The 23,139-nt window shown below is 38.7% G+C and overlaps 1 protein-coding gene across 1 annotated transcript in view; it reads left to right on the forward strand.

Annotated features, from left to right (window-relative positions):
- Positions 1-23,139, forward strand: part of LOC111334732 (uncharacterized) — a 183,198-nt gene that overhangs the window by 155,463 nt on the left and 4,596 nt on the right. Inside the window, 14 exon segments of the mRNA XM_088747547.1 lie at positions 1,309-1,395; positions 6,060-6,128; positions 6,567-6,638; positions 9,922-9,993; positions 11,673-11,744; positions 12,129-12,200; positions 12,632-12,697; positions 13,818-13,889; positions 14,533-14,604; positions 17,674-17,748; positions 18,037-18,108; positions 18,302-19,322; positions 19,516-19,597; positions 19,920-19,958. Coding sequence (XP_088603673.1) covers positions 1,309-1,395; positions 6,060-6,128; positions 6,567-6,638; positions 9,922-9,993; positions 11,673-11,744; positions 12,129-12,200; positions 12,632-12,697; positions 13,818-13,889; positions 14,533-14,604; positions 17,674-17,748; positions 18,037-18,108; positions 18,302-19,322; positions 19,516-19,597; positions 19,920-19,958 — 1,943 coding nt within the window.

Here is a 23,139-nt window from a genome sequence, read left to right on the forward strand (position 1 = left end):
AGTGCGTGGACTGGACTTGCAAAGATCGTAACTTCTGGACAACATCAGCCATGCAGTCGTAAATAGTGGCAGGCATGAGACAGTCAAAACAGAGAAAACATACATGTAAGCGACCATCATGGGTTTATTGTGCTACAAACATAGTTGCCTTTCCTTCCCGGATCTTGAAATAATCAACTCATTCTTGACTATTTAAGAAGCCCAATTCGTAAACTATATAAAAAATTATTTATTGACCAATCTTGTTTGGTCCTTGTTTTTTCTTTTTTTTTTTTTTTTTTTGCGTTTCTAAGGACCTCGACTTCGTCTCGGATTCATAAAAGCCCAATAAAAGAACTCGGCCAATATCCAGCCATCTTGACCGAACAGGCATGGTTAATAAAGCATATATTACATCAGGTGCATATTCACCAGGACTCATTTTGCGAGCCTGGGCTACCTGTGATAATAGGCACGGCCGATCCAGAAGCGAAACTGCTCATTGGGCAATTGTATAACAAAAAGAAAGGTGAAATCCAATGAAACCATGGTAAATGAGCTGTCAAATATGTAGAAAACATAGCCAATTGGCAGCCAAACAGATGCGCGAAAAACAGCTTGAATACAAGTCATTGAAATCGCGCTTACATGGCACGACGAAATATCACCATATCTATCGTTGGGACTGTTTCTGTCATCGATTTTAAGATTTTGAAGCCCTTTTCTTTCCCTTACAATATTCGTCAGTCTGTACTTTTGCTCTTCGGATGGAAAGGATGGAGCTAAAGTGAGGAAAACCATTTTAGTACGGCCCAGCAACAGGCGTTATTTTGAGTTGTTGATTACTCTATCCACTCGGGCGAAAATTTCAGGCATTGTGTACCACCGCCGCCGCCGCCTCCCCCCCCCCTCCCTTACTGCCGGATGAAAAGAAGCTTCCGTAAACATTGTCTTCAGTTTTTAGGGTGAATATGAGAATGATCTTTGTAGTGTATTTCGCAGAGGGTTTTAAAATCTCCACCAAAAAAGGAATGCTGAAAGCGAGTAGTGTTTTCTCTTCTGATGTCAGTTTTTTTCCTTATTTCTTTGTTATTTTCATATAATTCGAATAAATTCTATCTGCTAGGAGAACGCAAGAGGCCAAACAGTCTGGGTTCGACCCAGGTGCACGTAGATACCGATTTCAAATCTCTCATCATAATGGATCAATTCTTCATTTTATATTAAATAGTCAACGTGGGGTATGCGTTTGTTTTCAGTCCTTTCAAGTTTGTATCAAAGGTAGTAAATAAATGTTTTACTAAAATTGTTCCCTTGTTGACCATGCAGATTCCTGAACAACAACAACTTAAGGAATTTGTCATCTGACCAGTTACCTCGATGGTCGGATTGGATCACATCAGAATTTCAGAACCTGTAAGTTAAAGTGCCCTTGAGACGAAAATTGACCATCTTATTTTGTGCTAATTTGCTTACAGAATGTTAAATTGGGTCAAGTCAAAACCCTTTTCGCCATGAAAAACTCAATACAAACCTTCGATGACCAATTTTTATTACTTCAAAGTCGTCCAAAAATCGTCCGCCATTGCTGAAAACATGTTCCAGCCGAGCCATCAATTGTACAGCAGAAAACGCCATAATGACGTCAAAGGCTCAAGAAACTTATGCCTTGCTTTGTCACATCTTTATTTGTGCGCTGGACAGAGAAGCACGCATATTATTTTTTGAAAACTGTTTCGTTGTCAGTCGTGAAATGTGAACTTTCTCTGACGATGAATTGTCCCTGAAATCATTCGAAGCTTCCGTGGATAGTTTTGCGCCGGCAAACGATGAATTTTTGCCATGTGAATAAAGATAAACACAGAACGGCACGGGCTCACCCGGTGGCTTTTGTGGTCGCATCGCTTTATCGCCTTCAAATTTTATTTTTGCTTGTCGTTAGGGATTTTCTTTTTTTGTAAGAAATGATCGGGTTATATATAGAAAATGTTTATGGCAATGGTTGATTGTGTTTTAAAGCGGATATTGGGAGTTTTTGAAAGCCATTTCCAAGCCATCAATGTCAGTATTTGCCCCGATGCATTTGGTCAATGATCTCATTAACCCTTTCCTGCGCGTCTTTTACTATAGGTGCTTTGAGTTTGAAGTGAACTCTGTTGTTGAGTCGCATTTTTGGCCTCTTTTGTTTTTTTTCTGTCTTATTCATGATGACTATTTAACGATTGGTTCATGCTTTAGTGTGCACTATCGAGTTATGGAGCACGCGGGAAGTTTGGAGAGCACGAAAGAAGCGTAAGAGTTGCTCGAGTCGATAGCCGAGGGCAATTCTAGCTTCTTGAGTGCTCTTCAAACTTCCCACGTGCTCCATAACTCGATAGTGCACAGCTTAAAGCATGAGCCAATTGTTTTAGAAAATAGCCGGTGGAATTGTGCATCAAATCCGACGCGAAAAACGGACAACAACATTAGTTGAGGCGAATTGTGACGGTGCTGATGCCGAGTCTCCTTTTCTGTTGTTTTGTCTTTTTCTACCTCATTTAAGAACTCTAGCCCAAGGAAAAAGGTCCAAACACTGTCTCTGTTTTCGGACAAGTAGGCCGAGTCTCTGTTTGTATCCATGTCGCGAAATATATTATTTTTCCCCACGCTAACAATGGCCGCTCGCGCGAAAAAAAAAATTTCTGGCGAAGCAATTTGCTGACACTATCGGCGTGACTATCGGGATTTCGAGCACGCGTACGTAGATTGAATTTCATTACGCGGTTCTGCTAGCTATGCTCTAATGTTGTGTTGCTTCGGTGAGGCTTAAAGCAGAGTTTGTTTCAACTCTAATAGAGCCGTGACCTCATTGCGTTACAAAGTATTTTTTGGCTTAGATACAGTCTGCAAGTTGTGATATGACAATTTTCCAAGTAGCTCTGAAGGGCCATAGAACACTAAACCGGTGGCATTCAGTTTGATATGAAACGGAAGTGGTTCTTTGTTTTGTCCGTGGAAGGTGTAACGAAGGGGCATTCGTCTTGCAAATAAATCTCGCAAAGTTGGCCTGATTTTACATTCGTTTGTCACGGATGTTGGGATGAATTTGAGACCCTTGGATAGCACGCTGACTTGGCTGTCAGATGGTTGATAGTTTGAGAGCTTTTCTAAGAACCTTTCATTTTCTCGGTTTTTTGGCTGCAAGCCTACATTTTAAAGAGTCTCTTCGCTCTATGTGTGTTAAGCAAGGGAACACGGCAAAATGTTATTTTTTTACCCGGTTTTATTCGTTATTTATTCGCCAGTTTGAATTTGCGCCATTTTGTTTTTTAGTATTGTTTACTGTTGACGCTTTGTATCGCAGGCGAGCGCCGAAGGCGCGAGAGTTTTCTGGGCGAGCCCTGAAGTGGCGAGAAATACCGAGGAGTGAAACATGTGGGGGCGTGACCCTTTTCAACCAATCAAAAATTAGTAAAGCCATAATAAGGGGCCGTGTACTTCTCAGGATGCTCGTTGTACTTGCCATGGCAACAAAATACGTCATTTGATGGCAAATTTAGCGCCAATCTAGGCTCACACAGAATTTTGGTCGAAGGCGCGAAGCGTTAGAAATAGAAACAAACAAGTAACAATAAGAGTTTATGGCGTTTTTAAGTGAAAATCAGCGGAAAGTGGAAAGAATTATTGAGGAGAGCTATAGTGTTTTTGTATCTGGAAAAGCCGGCAGTGGAAAATCGTTCTTTCTGCGATATATTATAGAGAAAATTCGACGGAAAGGACTACATTGTTTTGTAACAGCACCAACTGGCATCGCTGCACAGAACATCGGTGGTATAACCATCCATTCATTCGCTGGTATCGGTACTGGGTCAAAAAGTATTTCTGAACTAATCTGTGCCATTAAAGCTAACGCAGAAGCAGAGAGTATAGTTGTGATGGTATAGTTGCAGAGAGTATAGTTGGAATAGTTGCGATGTTCCTGTTATCGATGAAGTGTCGATGCTGTGCCGCGAAGTGTTTCGAAAGTTGGAAGCTATCGCTCGAGCCACTCGAGGCTCGCAACCCTTTGGCTCGATACAGCTGATTTTCAGAAATTCTCTTCTTCTTTTTCAATACAGAAGGCTGCTCTGTTTTGAATAGGCTGGCCGTTCTTTTTACATTCAAGTTGAAATTTTCCCTCTATATTGTCAACAGTAACAGTGTGACCCGACTTTTCACAAAATTTTTCTAATATTCTTTTGAATACAAAAAGATTTAAAGTTTACTTTAGCCTGAAAAATTCAAATTAAAGGCTTGTCATAATAGCTTGTCATAAGAGCAGTCATTCCAACGGTTTTCATTAAAAATTTGCTCTTGCTCTTGCATTTCTGTTCCTAGCAACAAGCGCTGTTCCTTGCAATTTACAACACGTTTCTAACGGCTGAATTCCAAAGGTTTCACTCCCCGTTATATCTCGCCACTCTGGGGCTCGTCCGGAAAACTCTCGCGCCTTGGGCGCTCGCCTGCGATACAAAGCATCAGCGGTAAACAATACTCAAAAACAAAATGGCGGAAATTCAAACTGGCGAATAAACAACGAATAAAACCAGGTAAAAAAATAAGATTTTGCCGTGTTCCCTTGTATTAAGCTGTTTGTTCTACTTTCGCTGATTTTAAAGCCAGTTTTTTTTAGAGTCAGAGCACACAATTATATTTTTCATCTCTTTTGTACAAAAGTGAGTTCTTTGAGGTCAGAAATCTCATTCCTCAACTCGGCTATTTTATCATTCTTATTTACAATGCTCACTGATTACTTTCCTTCGTGTAAGTTATTCTAGAGAGAGTTGTTAAAGGCGGATACTGATCAGCTCACATGTATAGGTGACAAAACCCGTGGAGGTTCGTAGGCTTCCCTTTCGTCGAGATCGCACTGAGGACGGATTTTGTTGTCCCTTTTTTTTAACGGTAGACACTGAACCCGACAGAATTCTTCGCCTAGATTCTTAAAATTACACAGATCTCTCGAAACAGTCTTTCGAGAAGTGTTTGGAGCAGATCACAAATATTCCAGCAGGATTGAAGTTTACTCGGCGAGTTTGCATAAATCGCATTCGTTTTTCCCGCTCTGACCTATTTGCAGGGCTCCGATACAGAAATACCTGCAGCATGGTCTGCACGATTACTTCAGCTTTGAATTACGCATCGATGCCTCGTCATTTTTGTAGAGTTTTTGTAAGAATAGAGTAAGGCACTCTGTTTTGTTCGCTTGACATTTTGCCGTGTGAGATTTTCGCGTTGAGCCTTTGACGTCACTTCCTCTTCAGAGTCCTGCAGTCAACTTCCGGAACACGGTCAAATAAGGGCGGACGCGAAATCGCGAATTTAACGGCCCGAAAAAAGATATTTCTGGTGCTCGGCTTAGACTGAAATTTAGCAGAGTATGTGAAGGAGACACTGAACACGAAAATGAAACAAAGTGATGTACGAAAATTTTGATCTCAGGGGTACTTTAAGTAGTTTTGGGTTTTCATTCCAATCTTAATGTGTACGGTGTAAATACGCTAATACTGAGGTTTCTTAGTGTATTTATCACCACACCCTTTTCCAATACGGGGACTGAAAGTTAAAGCCACTGAGTATTAAACTACACAGGAAATTTTCACTAGTGCTGTAAGAACTATTCTTTATTTGGCGAGGCATGTTCATGGTCGAGCAAGTGAAAATTTAAATTAGGGAAATAAAAAGGATAAAAATTGCTTCCTGAGTCTAAGAAAACAAATAGGTTCTGCAAATATTTCTCTCCTTGATAAATCGAATAAAATTATTTTGAATTTTTTTTCAGTATTTACTCCTTAAGCCATAGTTTAAGTCTTCGGACAACAATGTTCCAAACACAATAAATTGTGAATTTGAAATACATGCTTCGACAGTTTTTTCTGATAGCTTTAGTTCAATTAATGCAAAGTTCAAAAGTGAAAAACGTATAAAGCTCAGTATTAAAAAATTAACCTTGAGATGACAGACGAACTGTTGAGAAGTGTCTTTCAAAACTCAAAATGTTGTGTCATTTCAAGATTTTAACTTGTTCAATACTTCTCAATTGTTGTTATCTTTTTACACAGAACTCTGGACTTCAACAAACTGGAGACTCTACCTTTTGATATATTCAAGCCCTTCAAGCTAATCGATCTGTAAGAAATTGGCCCTGAAGCTGAGAATGAGAATGAATGCCAATTAACCACCTGAATTTTTAAAAAGACAAGTGCTAAAATAAATCATCTTGAACAAATTGGTGAAGACAGGAGGTTGACACCTCCCGCCCGACAATACTATTTCTCGTCGGAAGGTGCCTTGTTGAATATAAATCTATAAACCACTTCAGATTTCTTCTCCATGTTCCGTAGTTTATCAAGATTTATCATAATCAGACGCGATTTCAGTTAAAATCACAGAATAGATGACTTACCAAACCAACTTTAAGTTCAACGCATATGATATGATACAATCTTAGAATCCTCTTTGTTAAAGATATACAATAGGTAGATTTCTAGAGCTTGCCTTCGCTGACAGAAAATTATCTGGTTTGACAGACTCAAGCTAAGAAAAGAATTGTGCATGGTGTTTTACAGGTGGCTGGGAAACAACAACATCAAAAAGTTGCCTGAGGGCTTGTTTGTTGAGCAATATAAGCTGAAATACTTGTGAGTGGTTAATTTTTCGTTCAAATATGTATAAATAGGACCTTTACTACAGAAATGAACCCCAAAATTTCAGTATGAAAACTTCGTATCAGTTAGTCCAGTTACACCACCCAGATACTGGTTGCATATTCACCTGTAACAGGTGCCCTTGAACGTCAAATGCAATATCTGATCAATAGTCGATCAGTACAGACAAAGGTGCAAGACGCAATGCATCTATCACTTACTCGTCATTAATTGCTTACCTTTGTTATCTTTTGTGTCGTCCTGAACCGCAAGACCGGTCGAAAGGCGAAGAAAACAACTTAAAAGAGGGGAACTGATATCATCAATCCGATTTGACTTTGCCAAAAACTCCATTCAGCCCAAGAGCGGGTTATTCTCTATAAAATCATCCGTTTGGATGTAATCCCGAAATGAACTAATGTATGAGTGATATCACTGACTTCTCGCAAGCTGAGTGCAAATCTTTATCAGGGTCAAATGAAATATGCTTGTCGCATTTAAAGCAGTAAGTCATGATAGAAATATAAAATACCATAAGTCACAAACTGAACCTCTTGCATAAGCCTCAATAAAGACAATATTGCCCTGTTTACCACTGGATTCTACTTTTCAGGCTGCACTCTCTACAAATGCTTTTACTCTGGTTTTTCAGACATGATCGATTGATAGCCAAATTCTGGTTTACTAATCTAATAATTCTGCACATGAAATTCTAACTCGGCTCTGATCAGCTTTATCGAAATTGACCTTCTTGTAACAATTAGAATAAGGTGTGACGAACAACGGATTACTTTTGCGCGAAAAACAACCCGTTCCAGTTCAGAGTACTTCTTCCTAGTGTTACGAGGATCGAATTATTTTCACTGAGTCTGTCACGCAATCCCAGACTTTTCTAGAATCATCTGCAATCTGTAATATTCCAGAAACTTCTTTCATGTAACTCAGCAGTTTCCAAAATAGTACAACTTGTAATACGCTATAAATAGTAATAGAACATTCTAGATACCTAAAGTAAATGTATAACAACTGGCTTGTGAGAAGTACAAAAAAAGATTTGCCTGAGGGCTTACCTTCGTGGCCGGCTGACTGAACTTGTGGAGGCGATATTGTGACGAGGCTATGACCTTTTGACCTTGCGATATCCGGAGACAGGAAAGAGAAGAAAAAGACGATAGCCGAGAGGGGAAGGAGATAAAAAATACAGAGTTCACTATGAAGTCCTTCGGAAGAATTTGTGTACACGGACAGAAAGCCATGAATCAAGAAAGCCAAGCGCTGTGGTCTTCAATCGGCGGATTTTGGAATTGGAAGTTGATAAAGGCGACGAACACTTACACGGCATGAAGGATTGTAAGCCTGCTTTATGAACTGCTTGATTTAATCTTTAACCTTAGTAGATTAAACAGTGTAAAACTAATTAAAAAATAATTAAAATGGGTAACTGCTTGTTGTTACATTTTTGTTGCGTGCCTTATACCGTACTCGGGAGACTATTTTCATATATGATGCTTTGTTAGAGGACATCTGTTGGTCATTCGTGCACGTAACACTAGCTGAATGTGCGGAAAACGCGGCTTGAAGAAAAAAATATCGACAACAGAATTGAGGGAAACGAGCTAGAGAAACTGAACTGGTCTCTCGAAAGTTTACAACCAAAAATGGTGAGATAGCTTAAGAAACTCTTAACATTGATATGGCTACTCTCGTAATTATATAAAAAAGAATATAAGTGCCAGAGAGTTTAGTTTAGTTTAGTTTAATTAATTTAGTTTAATCCATTCGCCACGGGAACGGCAGGAGAAAGGAACAGAACTTTCGCCCCCATTGACATATAACCCCTTTTGTACCCACCATCCCACCCCGGGGAGGACATCCATCACACAGTAATCTCGTGTGTGGGAGATTAACGTCTCCTACCCCAGCCCTGCAGGAGACGGGACCTCCATTTATTCGTCCCTATCCGAGAGGAATAGAATATCTAACCATTTCTTGATGTTATAGAAAGGTAGCAAATTCCTCTCAATCATTTTAAGACCTTGAGTGTTGGTCCGGCCGGGACTCGAGCCCTCGACCTCCCGCACAACAGTCCAGCGCACTATCCATTGAGCTAACTGGGCGGCGTTCCATTTACATTCTTCCAAGCAAGTCTTAGAGGAGAAAAACAAGGCAGTTGTGCCATTGTGGTATGGGCCAGTGTCCAACTGAAGTGCAAAGTTTAACTGATGAAGAAGAAGAATAGGTATTAAGGGAGGCAGAAATTTTTGGTTCTCAAACTCCACACGCCCTTCTTTGCTCTGTGCAGTAGCTAATAATGTTGTCCTTTGGTTTTCGTGGCCGTCGAAAACATAATGGAAAAGATAATTTCAACTATGCAGAAATTACAATGGCGTGGAGTTCGTAACGTTTACAGAGGGTCCAACAAAGACGAGACAGGGCTGGTTGCAGAGGAATAACATAGATTTCCTACCACACCTGTTTACAGCTCCAGTTTGTGGAAAAAGGGTATCTGGTAGCTCTCTTCAAGCGGTTTGTCCAGTGTCAAAAGGAACTGAAATTTGAATGCAAATGTTGGCTTTAGAAGTCAACCGTTGAGTGTAAATACCATAAGAAACACGATGAAAACAATTGTGGCGGATGTTGGTCTCAAATAAGGGGAGGAAAAGGTCACGAATCACAGTTCAGGAGCTGGTCCATGATTGGCAGCGTCGAGGGAAAACCAACCTCTACTTTCACATTCACGTTTGAAGTCTGAATTTCTTCATTAATGCAGCTAATGCAACAATGATGAGGTATCGAGCAAAACAGACCATCATGGAGACACTTAAAAACTGCTAAGTTTCTCTCTTTCTTGGCCGCTTAAAACGCGCGTCTAAAGTTTGAAAGCGACAGTCGAGTTCTTATGAAAGCCACGCTTTTATGGTCGTGGATGACTCCGATGGATAAGTTCAAGTTACTTTTGCAGATTGCTGTAGAACGAGTGTTCTACATAACGTTTTTGAATTACTTAAGATGAATCCGTACACTTTTCCAAGCTTATAGCTGAATGAGTTGTTGAAGTAGTCTTGTTAAAGTTTGTTATCCTTTGTGGCCAATTATCTGAATGCATTTCAGGTAAAATAATAGCGCGCGATGTTAAAATTTCACTTATTTTAATCTTCTTTCTGCTATTTTTTTTCCTAATATATGTAATTATTACGTATAGATTTCTCATATTAAAAATTGTGCTGGTCTAACTGAAAGTCAGATTTGAAACCAATTTTTTGCTCTTCCAATGTAGGCGGTTGAGCGGCAATCGGCTAGAAAAGCTACCACGCGACATATTTCTGGAATTGTCTGCCTTAGAATTACTGTAAGTAATACTTGTTTTCCAAACATTACTCTCAAATATCACTATCCTGTACATTAAGTTTGTATGAGGTCCATTGTTATCTTACTCTATGAATCTTCGCAAATTTGAAATAAAAAAAATAATATCCATGAACCTCCAATGAAAATGATCGGTTAGTTTTAGCGATTAAAGTTGATTCTGTGGATTATCAAGGAATGATGAACCGGTTGGATGACGGGCCTGGTGAGGTGTGAGGAGGGGGGAGGGGGGAAGGAAGAGGAGGGGTGGTGAGACTTCATCTTCGCATTTCTGATACTCTAATTTTTAAAGTTGTCAACACAAATGAAACCTCGAGCCCCATTTAAAAGGCCACCAATGACGATTGCTTTCCAACACCTTCCTCACGTTTCACATAAATAAAGAGTAGGTATTGTCGTGTGTCTGTTCTGTAAGAGGTCACAAGTGACGTCAAAATGTGACAAAAATTAAAAGAAAGGACGCGAGAGACGCAGGCGAGTGTCTCAGTGCCTTTTAGTTTCGTACATTTTGATACTTTCTGTAATCCTTAAATGAACAAGCAATCAACAACATGGGGCAAATTCTTGTAATAATAAAGAAGCAGAAAGTCTAAATGGTGAGGTCAACGCAGCTGAAATGATAACTTATTGGGTATGGAATTGGAATGATAAATAAATAATAATAGTCTAAGCACTCTAAACAACAGACGTGTTTAGTTACAATCATTATGATAAGGTTGAGATCGGACGTCAGCATTTATCAAGAAGGAAGGATGCTTTAAGTTACAAATATATAACTGAGTTGATAATTACAATTTGGATACAAATACGAGTGCTTTGTCACGAGGTGAATCAAACATTTCTCATTCAAAATTAAATTAGTCTGTAAGCTGACGTGCATACAACCTTTTAACAGGTATCATGATGAGTTATTCGGTTAAGCGTTATTTAAATAGATTTTTTTAGCTGTGAAATATTTTGAAATACAGTCATGTACGATGGAAAGGTAAAAGTTGACAGTCATATCAAAATAATTTTCCCGATACGGTTCAAATGAAGTAGTTGCACATATAGTAAGGATATCACTTATTTATTACATCGCTCGCAGCACCCGTGGGCAAGATAGAACGAATCCTGCGCTCTGATTGGCTACCCGAGCGGGAAAGATGGACCAATTTTGCTCGCTCGAGATCGCCTGCTTTCATCCCGCGTAAGAAAAAAAATGCGCGGAGCGGACTTACAAAGTTTGTGACTATTATGCGATGAAATCGCAAAAAGCGGGAGAGGACAGTCCAAAAAAAACTGTCGATGAACCTTGAGGGTTTATTGTGCTAAAAACACAGTTTGCTCTCTTTCCCCGCTCTCGAAATGATTATTATGAAAGCGAAATCTCTTTGCTTTATTGTAAATTCTTTATAAACAGAGCTTGTTCAGTCAAGATGGCTGGATATTGGCCTCGGCCTCGTTCTTTTTTCGCGTTTTCATGAGCCAAGACGCAGAAAAAGAGCTCGGCCAATATCCAGCCATCTTGACCGAGCAAGTTTGGAAATGACGCATATTTATAGGACTTGGAAACTTGTTCTAGTTTGGAGAATTTTTCCTTTAAAAACCTTTACTGGAACTTTGACTTGTTCTATTCTCTTACCTGTATATCACTTCATTCTCTAATTAAATCATTGTCAGGGACTTGTCCTACAATCACTTGCAGTCTTTGCCTCAAGGGATACTTCGCAATAATACCAAGATGAAAGAACTGTAAGTAAAACTGATTGTAAAATTGAGAAAAAAGTTACAGGTCCAAAATAAATTTTTGATGATGGCGGTCCTTAACTACTTGAAAAGATCGCTTGTTAATGCTTCGACTTGAGCCGCTGAAATAATTGATGATGAAATTGATGATCAGATGAAATAATTGAATAAAGTGTTATTTACTGTTACATCTCAGAATGTGGTCAGTTGTCCAACTAATAAATTAGTCGCAAACGAAAGGTCAATCAGTCTACTTCTGAGATATATTTGTTCAATGAGTCAATCTGCTGCATATTAACAATTCTTGATCATTGTTAAGGTTTTCAGGGGCATTCATGAAAACATGTTTTTAATTGTTAGTTTACACTTTATTTCAATAAATACTCTAAGGGATTTGTCAAACAACAAAATTCAGCGTCTGCCCGTGGATGTTTTTGGCAACCTTACTGAGATGAAAAGGCTGTAAGTGGCACTCAGTACAGACTCCACTGTAAAGCAACCTATAATGTATAGTTTCTCATAGAGCTTTAAGTAGCCCAGGGCACTATGACCATTCTAAAAGCAAAACTTCGCAGATTTAAATTTGGTGGCTATCACAAGAAAATCATCAAGTAAATTAAACTGAGAAGTGATATCATGATATGGAAAAGGCTCATGTTATCAGTGGACGCGCAGATGGCATCTTTTTCCTAAATTCTCAAGATCAGGAGTAAACAGTTTGTATACTCAGCTAGGACGCGTAAAGATTTGTAAGTTCTCAAAACAATGCAACCAATTGGGTTTTATTTCGATAAATTGAAGTCTTCTTTTTTCGAACAGAACAAGTAAAACTTTTCAAGAATCTCAAATACCAATTAAGTTGCCTTCTTTTTCATTTTACATATTTATTGCAGCTTTCTCTCCGGTAACAAACTTCAGCGCTTGCCAAGCTTCAAAAATCTTACCGCGATAAAAACATTGTAAGTGATTAACGATTGTTAATAAAACCAGGTTAAATCACGTAACTTGTTTAATGAGCAATTACACGGGGAAGTGTTGGCAAAAGCCTAATGATAAGCTTACCTACGGACTATTTCTCTGGCATCTTCTTATGACATATTATAAGTCTTTTTAATGATGTTAACTGAATAAAACGCGAAAAATGTACACTCACATTGGGAACAGATGTCGTCTACTAAGAATAATCAAGGGCAAATGTGAAAGGTGATAGAACACAATGTAATACAACACATCCTAAACAATACTTTAATAACACCCTTCCCTTGGGGCTTTGCGGCAACACTATGGTAGTAACGATGACTGATGATTAGTGATTATCCCAAATCAAACTTTTCTGAGAGTAGAGATTAAAATATTTTAGTGGCTATTAAAACACTATCAATCTATCTTGAGTTAACTTGGGATTTCAATGAAAACAATGGATCTAAAAAGTCCAGTTTCAAACTAAAAGTTTTCTGGCAGCTTTTCCGCATGTTCCAGAAAAGGGTTGCTTAAAAGCATAGAATTCTGGGTGCTGTGATTAGGAATATGAGCTCTATTTACTAGATCGATTGCAAAAGTAAGTGGGCTCGCGTCCGATCATGTATTTAAATGTTACAATAGCGTTACCAAGGTATATACATTGTTTAACCGACAGCCAGCATAGTTCTTTCGTTAGAGGCATGGCTTGATAGAACTTACTTGTTCTTGTCACAATACACGCGGCAACGTTTTGGTCCGAATACATTTTTGGTATGTTTTTTCAGGAAGTGTTGGAGTACGCTGAAGGGAATTAAAACAGTTTGGTAGATACCAAAGCACTAATTCACTTTTGAAGGAGGTTTCGCCAAAATAAATGCATGTTTAACACGACTGACTCTAATAACTGATAAACCAGTTTCTATAATACGAGAGAGGTTTCGGGACAGAAACAGTCTCGAGGTCCTTGACAAATAATGCTGGATCAAGGTTACTAATTAAAAGAGTCTTTAAGTTTCTTAATCAGCTGCTTGCTACCAAAGACCATTAAAGTCAACAAATACCTCTCCCTATCTAAGACTCTATAGCTATACCGAGCGCCTTGTGCATTTTATTGTTTAGATACAAGTATAACAACAGCCTCGTAACCCTGTCACCTGATCAGTTCCAAGGCCTCTCCAATCTGAGCGACCTGTAAGTAAACATTTCATGGAAACCACACCTGACAGCGCAAGGAGCTAGTATTGACCATGTTAATATCTAAGCATCTGTGATTGATAATCATTTGCTCACCTAATTGCTTAGCTCCCTTTATTTACTCTTGAGTTGAGAACGTCCAACTGAAAAAAAAAGGGAGGAGTAACTCTCGAAAGTACAGTCAGGAGCCAATCAACCTGTGTGATGAGCTCCTGGTGCAGTTTATTTAATATCTTGGCAGTGTTACAGAGGGTCAGCGGGGCGAATAGACTCCCCTTTCCTCCTTCCACCACTTTTACTTAAAGGTTTGCTAAAATAATCAAGGTAGTGCTCTTTGACTGGATAAACCTCAGAAAGCTCGGCAGAATTCTAAACAAGATGCCACGTCATCCAAGATAGCAACTGCTACACCTAAGTTCTCTAGAAACAGACAGAAAAAGAATAGAACTAGGGATGTAATAACTCTTTCCCTTACCCAAAAGGATTCAAAATATTTTCAAAATCGGGAAGTTTCTGAAGATATTTCGGGAGAAAGTATTGAAGAATCAATAGAGATGGTGGAAGTTTATGAAAATAAGTGTTTACTTCTAATTTGTTTTACACTTCTGATAACAACGATGTGTCTTCTTTGTTGCTCAAGGGCTGTTTATGAAAACAACATTGACTACCTGCCGCGTGGAGTTTTTGAAGGCATGAAAAACATGATGTCTATGTAAGTATCTGTTTTTCAATCTCTCCTTTAATTAACGGTAGCGAGGTACCAGAAAATCAATAAGGGTCGCGGAAACATGCAATCGTCGGAATCGTAGGAATTTTCGTTTTCTGAAATGAATTCGGCTCAGGAAAATCAAGAGGCTCGCAAAGGTCCACACCAAAAACATGGACGATCTTCTACCCCTGAGGACTGGTCATACCGTATGAAAAAAACTATTTGTGATTGGAAGACGAAGTATTTACGAAGCAGAAGTGAGATCCGGCCGAATAAGAGATCTTTTAAAGTATTAGAAAGAACCACCAAAAGACAAAGCAGACAAAACCTCGGGACACACCAGGTCTTTTAACCACCAAAACCAAGGTCTTGCTAAGGTGGTCCTTCCAGATTCAAACTCTGAGTGTTCAAAGACACATACCATGCAAACCATACGAGGAAGACATGAGGCAATACTCATGGGGATATTCAAATCAAGCGGACAGTCATGGATCAACGTTTGTGAATATATGAAAGTCACATATTTGAACTGTGGTTAAAGAACGAGTACGAGAGCGATCTTCGCAGCAACGAACATCAAGTAAGAGAAGATGTTACCAAAAATCAGACAAATTCACAAATCAACGGCAACAGTCAAAAAATCGAATTGGCTCATATTCTAGCATTAGGTAGGCCTATAGGTAAAACAACCGAAGACTTATATAGTTTGTTGAAAAATTCTTTTGTTTTCGAGAAAATTAATAAAACTCAATTTACGCATAATTAGCGTCATTCCAAGGTAAAATTGAGCCCAATTCTGGAGGCCTTGTTTCTACTCGTAAAAGCAGTAAAAAACTTACTTATTCACAGACTTTTAGAATAATGTCTTCCCTAAGTTTTCACATATAAAATAGAATCACCGTTTCAATTTGAAATAAAATACGGATTTTTCTATTTACCTAAGTGCCGTGTGAAAAGTAGGGTAGCTTCAAAGAATTATTTTTTTGTGTTGGGTGAAATAAACGTTTAATATTTGAGACAAGACACGCAAGACAAGACAGTAAAGGTACTATTCGCTTAGCCCCTTTTCTGTCTTTTGGATTATGGCCACAGTCATCCACAGCAAGAGATTCAAATGAACAAACAATTTCCATTCAAAATATTTAGACTCGGTTGTTTAATTGTTACGCACTAAGTTTACCCGATGTTATTATATGGCTGTCTCACAAGGACTGGGAACTACCGAGTTCACGAGTTTGATTGGCTGAAATCAATGTTGAAAGCGGTCTAGATTTTCCAATATGCACCGGCATCTGGCCGGTGTAAAAAAAAAAGAGGTAAAAAGCATATCAAAAATTGGCATATAAGACACAGCCATGTAATAAACATCTTATTAACCGAGCTAGGTCGGTCTGTATGGGAGAATCTTGACCGAGGTCGCTGGTACAGACCTCACTGCGTTCGGTCTGTACTGGCGACCTCGGTCAAGATTCTCCCATACAGTTCTCCTGCTAGGTTAGTAAGAACTAAAAATGAACTGTGACGCTACGTTTTATTGCTAATTGCCAACAAGTAGTAACAAGTTAAAAAAAATATGAACTTTTATGCGAACACAAAACCTCTCATTCCTTCTATTTGGATTTCATACAAAAAATTTCCTACAACTTTTCGATTTAAGAAATTTAAAACCACTTGCGTAATAGGAATATAGATCTGACAATTGCGTAACATAAGTCACGCAGTGACAACCATTGTCCACTCTTTCCTACAAAATAAATGCTCTCGGAGAGAACAAAAACAACTTCTCTCATATTGCAAGTACTTTGAATACGATACCTATATCATTCAAGCCTTCATTATTACCACTGACTGCAAATGATAAACAAAGTCTGTCTGTTCTTCTATGTCGCCGACTTCGCCGAAGAGCGAAATTTCTATGAATTTAAAGCCCTGGTATGCATAGCAGCCCAAAATCCCCAGAAAAATAACTCTACAAACGGTAAGTTTATCATTTCTACTTCTCTTGTTTCGAATATTAAACTTTTATTTCACTTAGCACATATAAAAATAACTTTTTGAAGCTACCCTACTTTTCACACGGCACTTAAGTAAATAGATAGAAAAATCCGTATTTTATTTCAAATTTTAATATTGATTCTACTTTTTGTGAAAACATAGGGGAGACGTTGCTCTAAGAGTCTCTGGAATAAGTAAGCTTTTCACTGCTTTTATTAGTACAAACAAAGCCTCCAAAAATGGGTTAGATTCGACCTTAGAACGACGCTAATTATGCGTAAATTGAGTTTTATTAAATTGAGTTTTATGCGCATTTGATCATATGTAAATGGAATTTGCGCATTACAAATATTAAACTATTATCATTATTATTATTATTTTCTCAAGAACAAAGAATTTTTCAACAAACTATATATGTCTTGGTAATTTGGTAATATCAACTGAGTTGAAATTGTAAATTGGCCACTGTAAAGAGCTAAAAAGCTGACGTTTCGAGCGTTAGCCCTTCTTTAGCCCTTACATCTTCATATATGTCTTGGTTTGTTTTACCTATAGGCCTACCGAACACTAGAATATGAGCCAATTCGATTTTTTGACTGTTGTCTGTGAATGTTTGACTCTTCGTGACAACCTCTGTTAGGCAGTAGTGAAAATGACGACTGAAAAAAAACTCAGGCCTGCACTGGTTTCCAACTCATGACCTCTGAGATACCGAGCTGCACTGGTTAACTGGCATCGCAATGGTCACGGGTTCGAATCCCGTACAGGCCTGAATTTTTTTTAGGCCTCATTTTCCCTATCGCTTACGTAGTGCTCGTCACAGCGAAGATAGCTCTCATACTCAGTAATGGATAAGTTGCAATTTAAATGCGACTTGCATAACCAATTATCTTTGGAAAATTTTCCGTAATTTGAACGTAAATTTAAGTTGGTCATGGAGCAATAATTGCACAGTGAAGGTCATGAAAATACTTAGTTGATATTATTGTACGACTTCATGGTCTCATGCACAATGAGGTTCTCTTCAATGCTTGTTAATTGACGCTTTACGCTTTTAATTACTTTATCGTTCTGCAGGAGCCTTTATTCCAATAAGATCCGCACAGTGACCAACGAACAATTCAAAGATGTCGCCCCAACTATTCGATTCTTGTGAGTTTGACTAAACTGATAATATTCCAGGTGTGTTCAAACTACACCAAGAGTTTGTTTCAAATTCACAGGAGATAGAGATTGTAAGACTGGGTGCAACTTGCATATGCTGAAAATTCTCGGATTAGCGCCCATGGATGTAAGATTTCTAATCAGAATTGGACGGGAGAAAGGAGAAGAGAGAGCCAAAAACCACAAGTGGTTTAAACATAGGGTAATGATAATGATATTATCATGAAATAGCGGGAAAAGTCTAACTGAATTACCTGAATTTGCTTTAATTTGCAGGTACTTCCATTATAACGAAATGCGAGAACTCCCAGAGGAATTTTTTTCCAACATGAAGAATCTAATAACTGCGTAAGTCAAGTGGAATATTCACGATGGTAGAAGTGGAACAATTGAAAAATTTCACTTGTCTGAAGACGATTATGCTACTCGTAGAATGTTACAACCACTCATTCATTTTCCTACCGGTACAGATTCTGTGACGAATGAAATTTCCGCTTTTTCTCTTTTTGTTATTCATTTCAACTCTTTTTATGAACCGTAGGACTGTAGACACCAACCTGATGTGTTGCCATTTGAGGAAGGAGGACGCAGATTGCGACTTTGCTTATGTCGACAGCTTTGCAAGTTGTGAAACGATGTTCAAAGATCGAGCTCCTAGGATTTGTCTCTGGGTTGTAGGAATTATGACATTGGTTGGTGCTGTGTTTGTAATCGTGTGGCGGCTGCTGTTTAAGGAAAAAAAGGAGAAAAACAAGATACAGGCTATCATTTTGATAAATTTGGCCGGGTCTGATGGACTGATGGGTGTCTACCTGATCATTATAGGTGTGATGGATGTCATTTGGGCAGGGCAGTATTTCTTGCATGACTATTATTGGCGTTCAAGTTTGCCATGTCAGATGACAGGTTCCCTTTCCGTACTGTCAAGCGAGGTGTCCTTGATGCTCATCTGCTTGCTCTCTGCCGACCGGCTTAAAAATATTCTGTACCCCTACAGTGGAAAGTCCCTTACAACTAAGGTTACGCACCTTCTGTGCGTCTTTATCTGGATTGTTGGTGGTATAATTGCGTTTATTCCCACGGTGGGCTTCGATTACTTTGGTAGTCGCCAGAAGGGTCATCATTTTTATGGCAGATCAGTTGTTTGTCTCCCATTGCAGCTTTCTGCTGATAAGCCCTCAGGCTGGGAGTACTCTGTTGCCATGTTTGTTGGTCTAAACTTTTCCCTTGTGTTATCTGTCATTGTGGCCTACTCAATGATAATCTTTAAGTCCTGCGCATCAAACCGGCGCCTGGCTAAGCAAGGAACTGAAAGAGAGAGGAAAATGAAAGCCAAGCAAAGGGCAGCCGATCTGAGGAGGGAGGCCTCGCTCGCCAAAAGAGTGTTCTTCATCGTTCTTACCGACTGTGTCTGCTGGTTGCCTATCGTGGTGATTGGAGTGAGGTCTCTCCTGGAAAAGTCCTTCCGTGTGCGTGGTGACCTGGCAGTTTGGATCGCAGTCTTTGTTCTGCCGGTTAACTCTGCCATCAATCCCATTCTCTACACCTTATCTACCCCACAGGTACACGAGGTCATTATTTGAACGGTTGAAAAATATATCTTCGTCGATTAAGTTTAATTTTGCCATTTCTTATATTCATTCGCATTCGAGGGGAAATCAAAGACTCGAAAGTTTAAAATGGGGAGTGGGGAGAAAGCACTGTGTACGGACTACAACTGTGTGTTTTTTTTTTTTTTTTTCTCCATGGATTAAGGTTCGAGGTGTCATCAATGCCAAACTCCGACCGTTCTGGGATTATCTGATAGCAAAATTCGGCCGAAATCAAAATGTTAAAGGTAACTTTTAACAATTTTAACTAATCTTTCGCCATTCTGTGTAGTGTTATTCCCCTTTCTTTCATTTTTGTTTCTGTTCAGTTTCATGTTATAAAGCTACGTATAAAACAGTTCTAAGAACAGACATGCCGCGTGTTTATAAATCAAATTGACTTATAAGTCCAGTGAATAAGAAATAGACAGGTATCTATAATTATAACAAGCTTGTTTATTTCATGTTAACACTTAGTTAGACTCAGTCTCATTGAAAAATATGACTACCTCATGAGTGAATGTGTTTGTTGCTGACGTTTTTGTCGCTTGTGTTATTATTTTGTACCAGCTAAAGACCAGGGAATGGAAATGAGAGTTATCGGAGAAGGTACGCACTCAATTCACTTCTCCACAGACTGCAACAGATTTGAGAATGCAGTCAAAAACCAAGAACAGAACAGAATGATCAAAGAACAATGAGGAATTTATGTAGCTGAAAGAGTTCCAGCTGACGTTTTTTTCCAATTTTTTATATTCTAAGGAAGGTGTAAAAAGAAGTTTGACCTTTAGCTTGAAGTCTACAGCCATCCATATTTTGAACCACTTTAATGACTGCAATTTTCCTTTTGTATATGTATAGTAAGTTTGAATCTAATTGAATTGATTCTTGGTATGATCTAGAGAAGAAAATATCCATAGACAAAGTCACCATTGACAATATTTATATTTTTATTACAAAAACAAATGGATTCCATATTTCCGTGGGTCTATTCTGAAATTGCTCACTGAAAAATGGGCTTAGAACATTACAGACACTCCGTTACGCCCCGTATATCATCATTGAACAGACGCATAGCAACATAAAATTTACTTGTTTGTTCGACAGTTAAAATTCTAGAAATAATGCTTTTGATAAGGTATTAAGAGCAGATGTGGCCAAGAGTCGCACACTTTCGAAATATCGTGGCAACAGCCAAAAAATCGATTCGGCTCATATTCTCAAGTTGGGTGGGCCTTACAGTGAAAGAAAGAACTGCATACTTCGTTTGGCTGAATATCAATTTATTTTCGAGGAAATCGATAATAACTGAGTTCCACCAAATGCCGCTTTAGAAGCTCAAAATTTTTTAGACGAATCTCGGAACGTCGCGCCACGATGAAATGTACCAAATCTTGTAAAACAACATCAAAACATATGTTGACAGCAATTTGAGTAATTGTTGATTGTTTTGTATACACAAACTAATTGAATTTATCCGACCTTCATCTAATTTGATTAAAAATAGATCAAGAGTAACCCGTTATTTAACTATCTGCTAAACAAAATTATCCACTGAAAATCTGGCTTTTGGAAGGTGAAGTGTAGTTCTTTTCAATATTCGAAGGAGTTTTTGGGGAAATGTTTCAGTGCGATTTCATTAAATTTTAAAATTGGATGAAATGCGTTGATTTGACAGTGCCGTCAGTTAGTCGAAAAGGTATACATACACACGCAAACTCGATTGTTTCGCATTTCACCACAGTTTTTTCAACATAATATTCATTCATCCTTCATGTTGCTGTATCACAATAGAGGATTGCAGTTCTGAAATTGTTGCATCGCTCTCACAATAGTGATATAACTCGGAAGAATAGTCAACACCTCCTGATAATGATTGTTTACGGGGTTTCTCTATACCCAATTCGTTGAAAAGGAGGCTGTAATTACTTCAAGAGATCTTTGTTTAGATATAAGTCTTCAACCGAAACGCGAACCGAGCGGAATGTTGCCGAAATGCACTTTACCGCTTTTAGAGAGACTACCTCTCAATGATGTTTAGAAGAAGTGAGACGTGCTGAAATGGACACCTAGCTGTGTTCAAACGCTAGTCTAAGCAAAATCTCGTTCCTCTGAATTTCTGATCTGGAAGAGTTTACGGAGAGTTATCTAGTTATTTTAAGTAATATTTGTTATTTTAAGTAATATTTGTCATCTGGAAACTCGATTTTTAAAAATTTGTCATTTTGACCCCAATTTACGTGAAAACCAACCTGAAGTACCTCAGTTGGCTAAGAATTACTTTTTACTTCCTTTTCTATAACGTTCCTCTATATATCAAAGAAACTTATTATTTAGAACTCGTGGAAACCTAGAGAAAAAGTATTTATAACGTATAATTGTTCTGTTTTGGCCTCCTTAAATCACGAGCATGGTGGTAATTATCCTCTGTTCATTTATCCTTTTGTTCACTGAGGTTCTGCTGAGTTAATTGCTCAGCTTCAGCAGATGCAACTCGATGCAAGCAAAGTCAATGACAAGACAGACCTAAAAACTGAGTTGAAGAAAATTGCTTCAGACAAGGGCTTCAGAATCGTCGACAATGAAGGATCAGGAGATTGCATGTTCTCTGCTTTGTCAGATCAACTGGAAATTGCTATGAGAATCAAAATCAAGCCTGACGAATTAAGGCAATTATTGGTCCAATACCTCAGAAAAAACCCTAAATTAGTAAGTTGATGTCTTGCACTCTGTGTTCACCACTGTTACTTCAGGAGCACCATAAAGGTTGGATCCACATATGGGCCAACTGGTCAACACATCACTACTCGTTCTGTAGGGGATAATAAGGATCATAAATACCTTGAAATCATCGTTTAGTATAAACCACTCCGCACGCTCCTTGGTAAGCGATTGGCAAGTACCATTCACCGTCTTCTGGTATAGACGTAAATTATTTTCTACTTAAGCGTTGGTGAAAGTGGTGGATAATTACCTTGCCTCTTTGCCTCGGAAGACACTCACCCCTATTCACCATTTATTTCGGAGAATAATTGTTCAATACTTCTGGGTTGCTCGTAAAAAAAACGCTGCGTTGTTCAAGTGTCTTTTTTTATAGACCATGTCCGGGTCACGGATGAATTCAAACCTCCTTGATAAAATGAAAGGGTTCTGTCTTGTGGAGAAAGCGGCCAACCCGAGGTTTTTTTAAAAGTACTTCGCACTTGAATCTCCCCTAGAAGGGACAATCCTAATTGGATAACCTTGACTCTGGGTAAGGTGGACATTAGATATGCGATGTTTCGCAGGGCAAATTCAGGAGTTGAGACTGCTACATCCAATGCAGATCCTTGCGATCATTACTCTGATATGTTATTATCCGTTCTTACTGTTGTTTAGTATCTGTTATTTTCTCATTTGATGACTCCTTCCAACGTACTCAACCTGGTCCAGTGTACCATTAACTTTACACTCCAAGTTTCGTTCTCTATTTTACTTTTCTCACAGCCGAATGGAACAGATCTGTTTCACTTCGTCCATGGACATCAATCATGGGCTGATTACTTAACGTACATGGAGCAAGATGGCGCATGGGGTGACCATGTTATTCTATGTGCCGCAGCAAACTGCTACAAAACTTGCATTCGAGTGGTCAGCAGTCTTAACGCTTCTCACGATGTTATCTTACGGCCACAATGTCCTGTTGACAAAGGCAGGACACTTGTGTTGGGACACGTCCCTGAAGCACACTATGTCAGCCTTTACTCCACACAAGGTACAATTCTTTACATTACACCCAGTAAATGAGGTG

The sequence above is a fragment of the Stylophora pistillata genome, chromosome 1 (genome assembly GCF_964205215.1).
Source record: "Stylophora pistillata chromosome 1, jaStyPist1.2, whole genome shotgun sequence".
In the NCBI taxonomy this organism is placed as follows: domain Eukaryota; kingdom Metazoa; phylum Cnidaria; class Anthozoa; order Scleractinia; family Pocilloporidae; genus Stylophora; species Stylophora pistillata.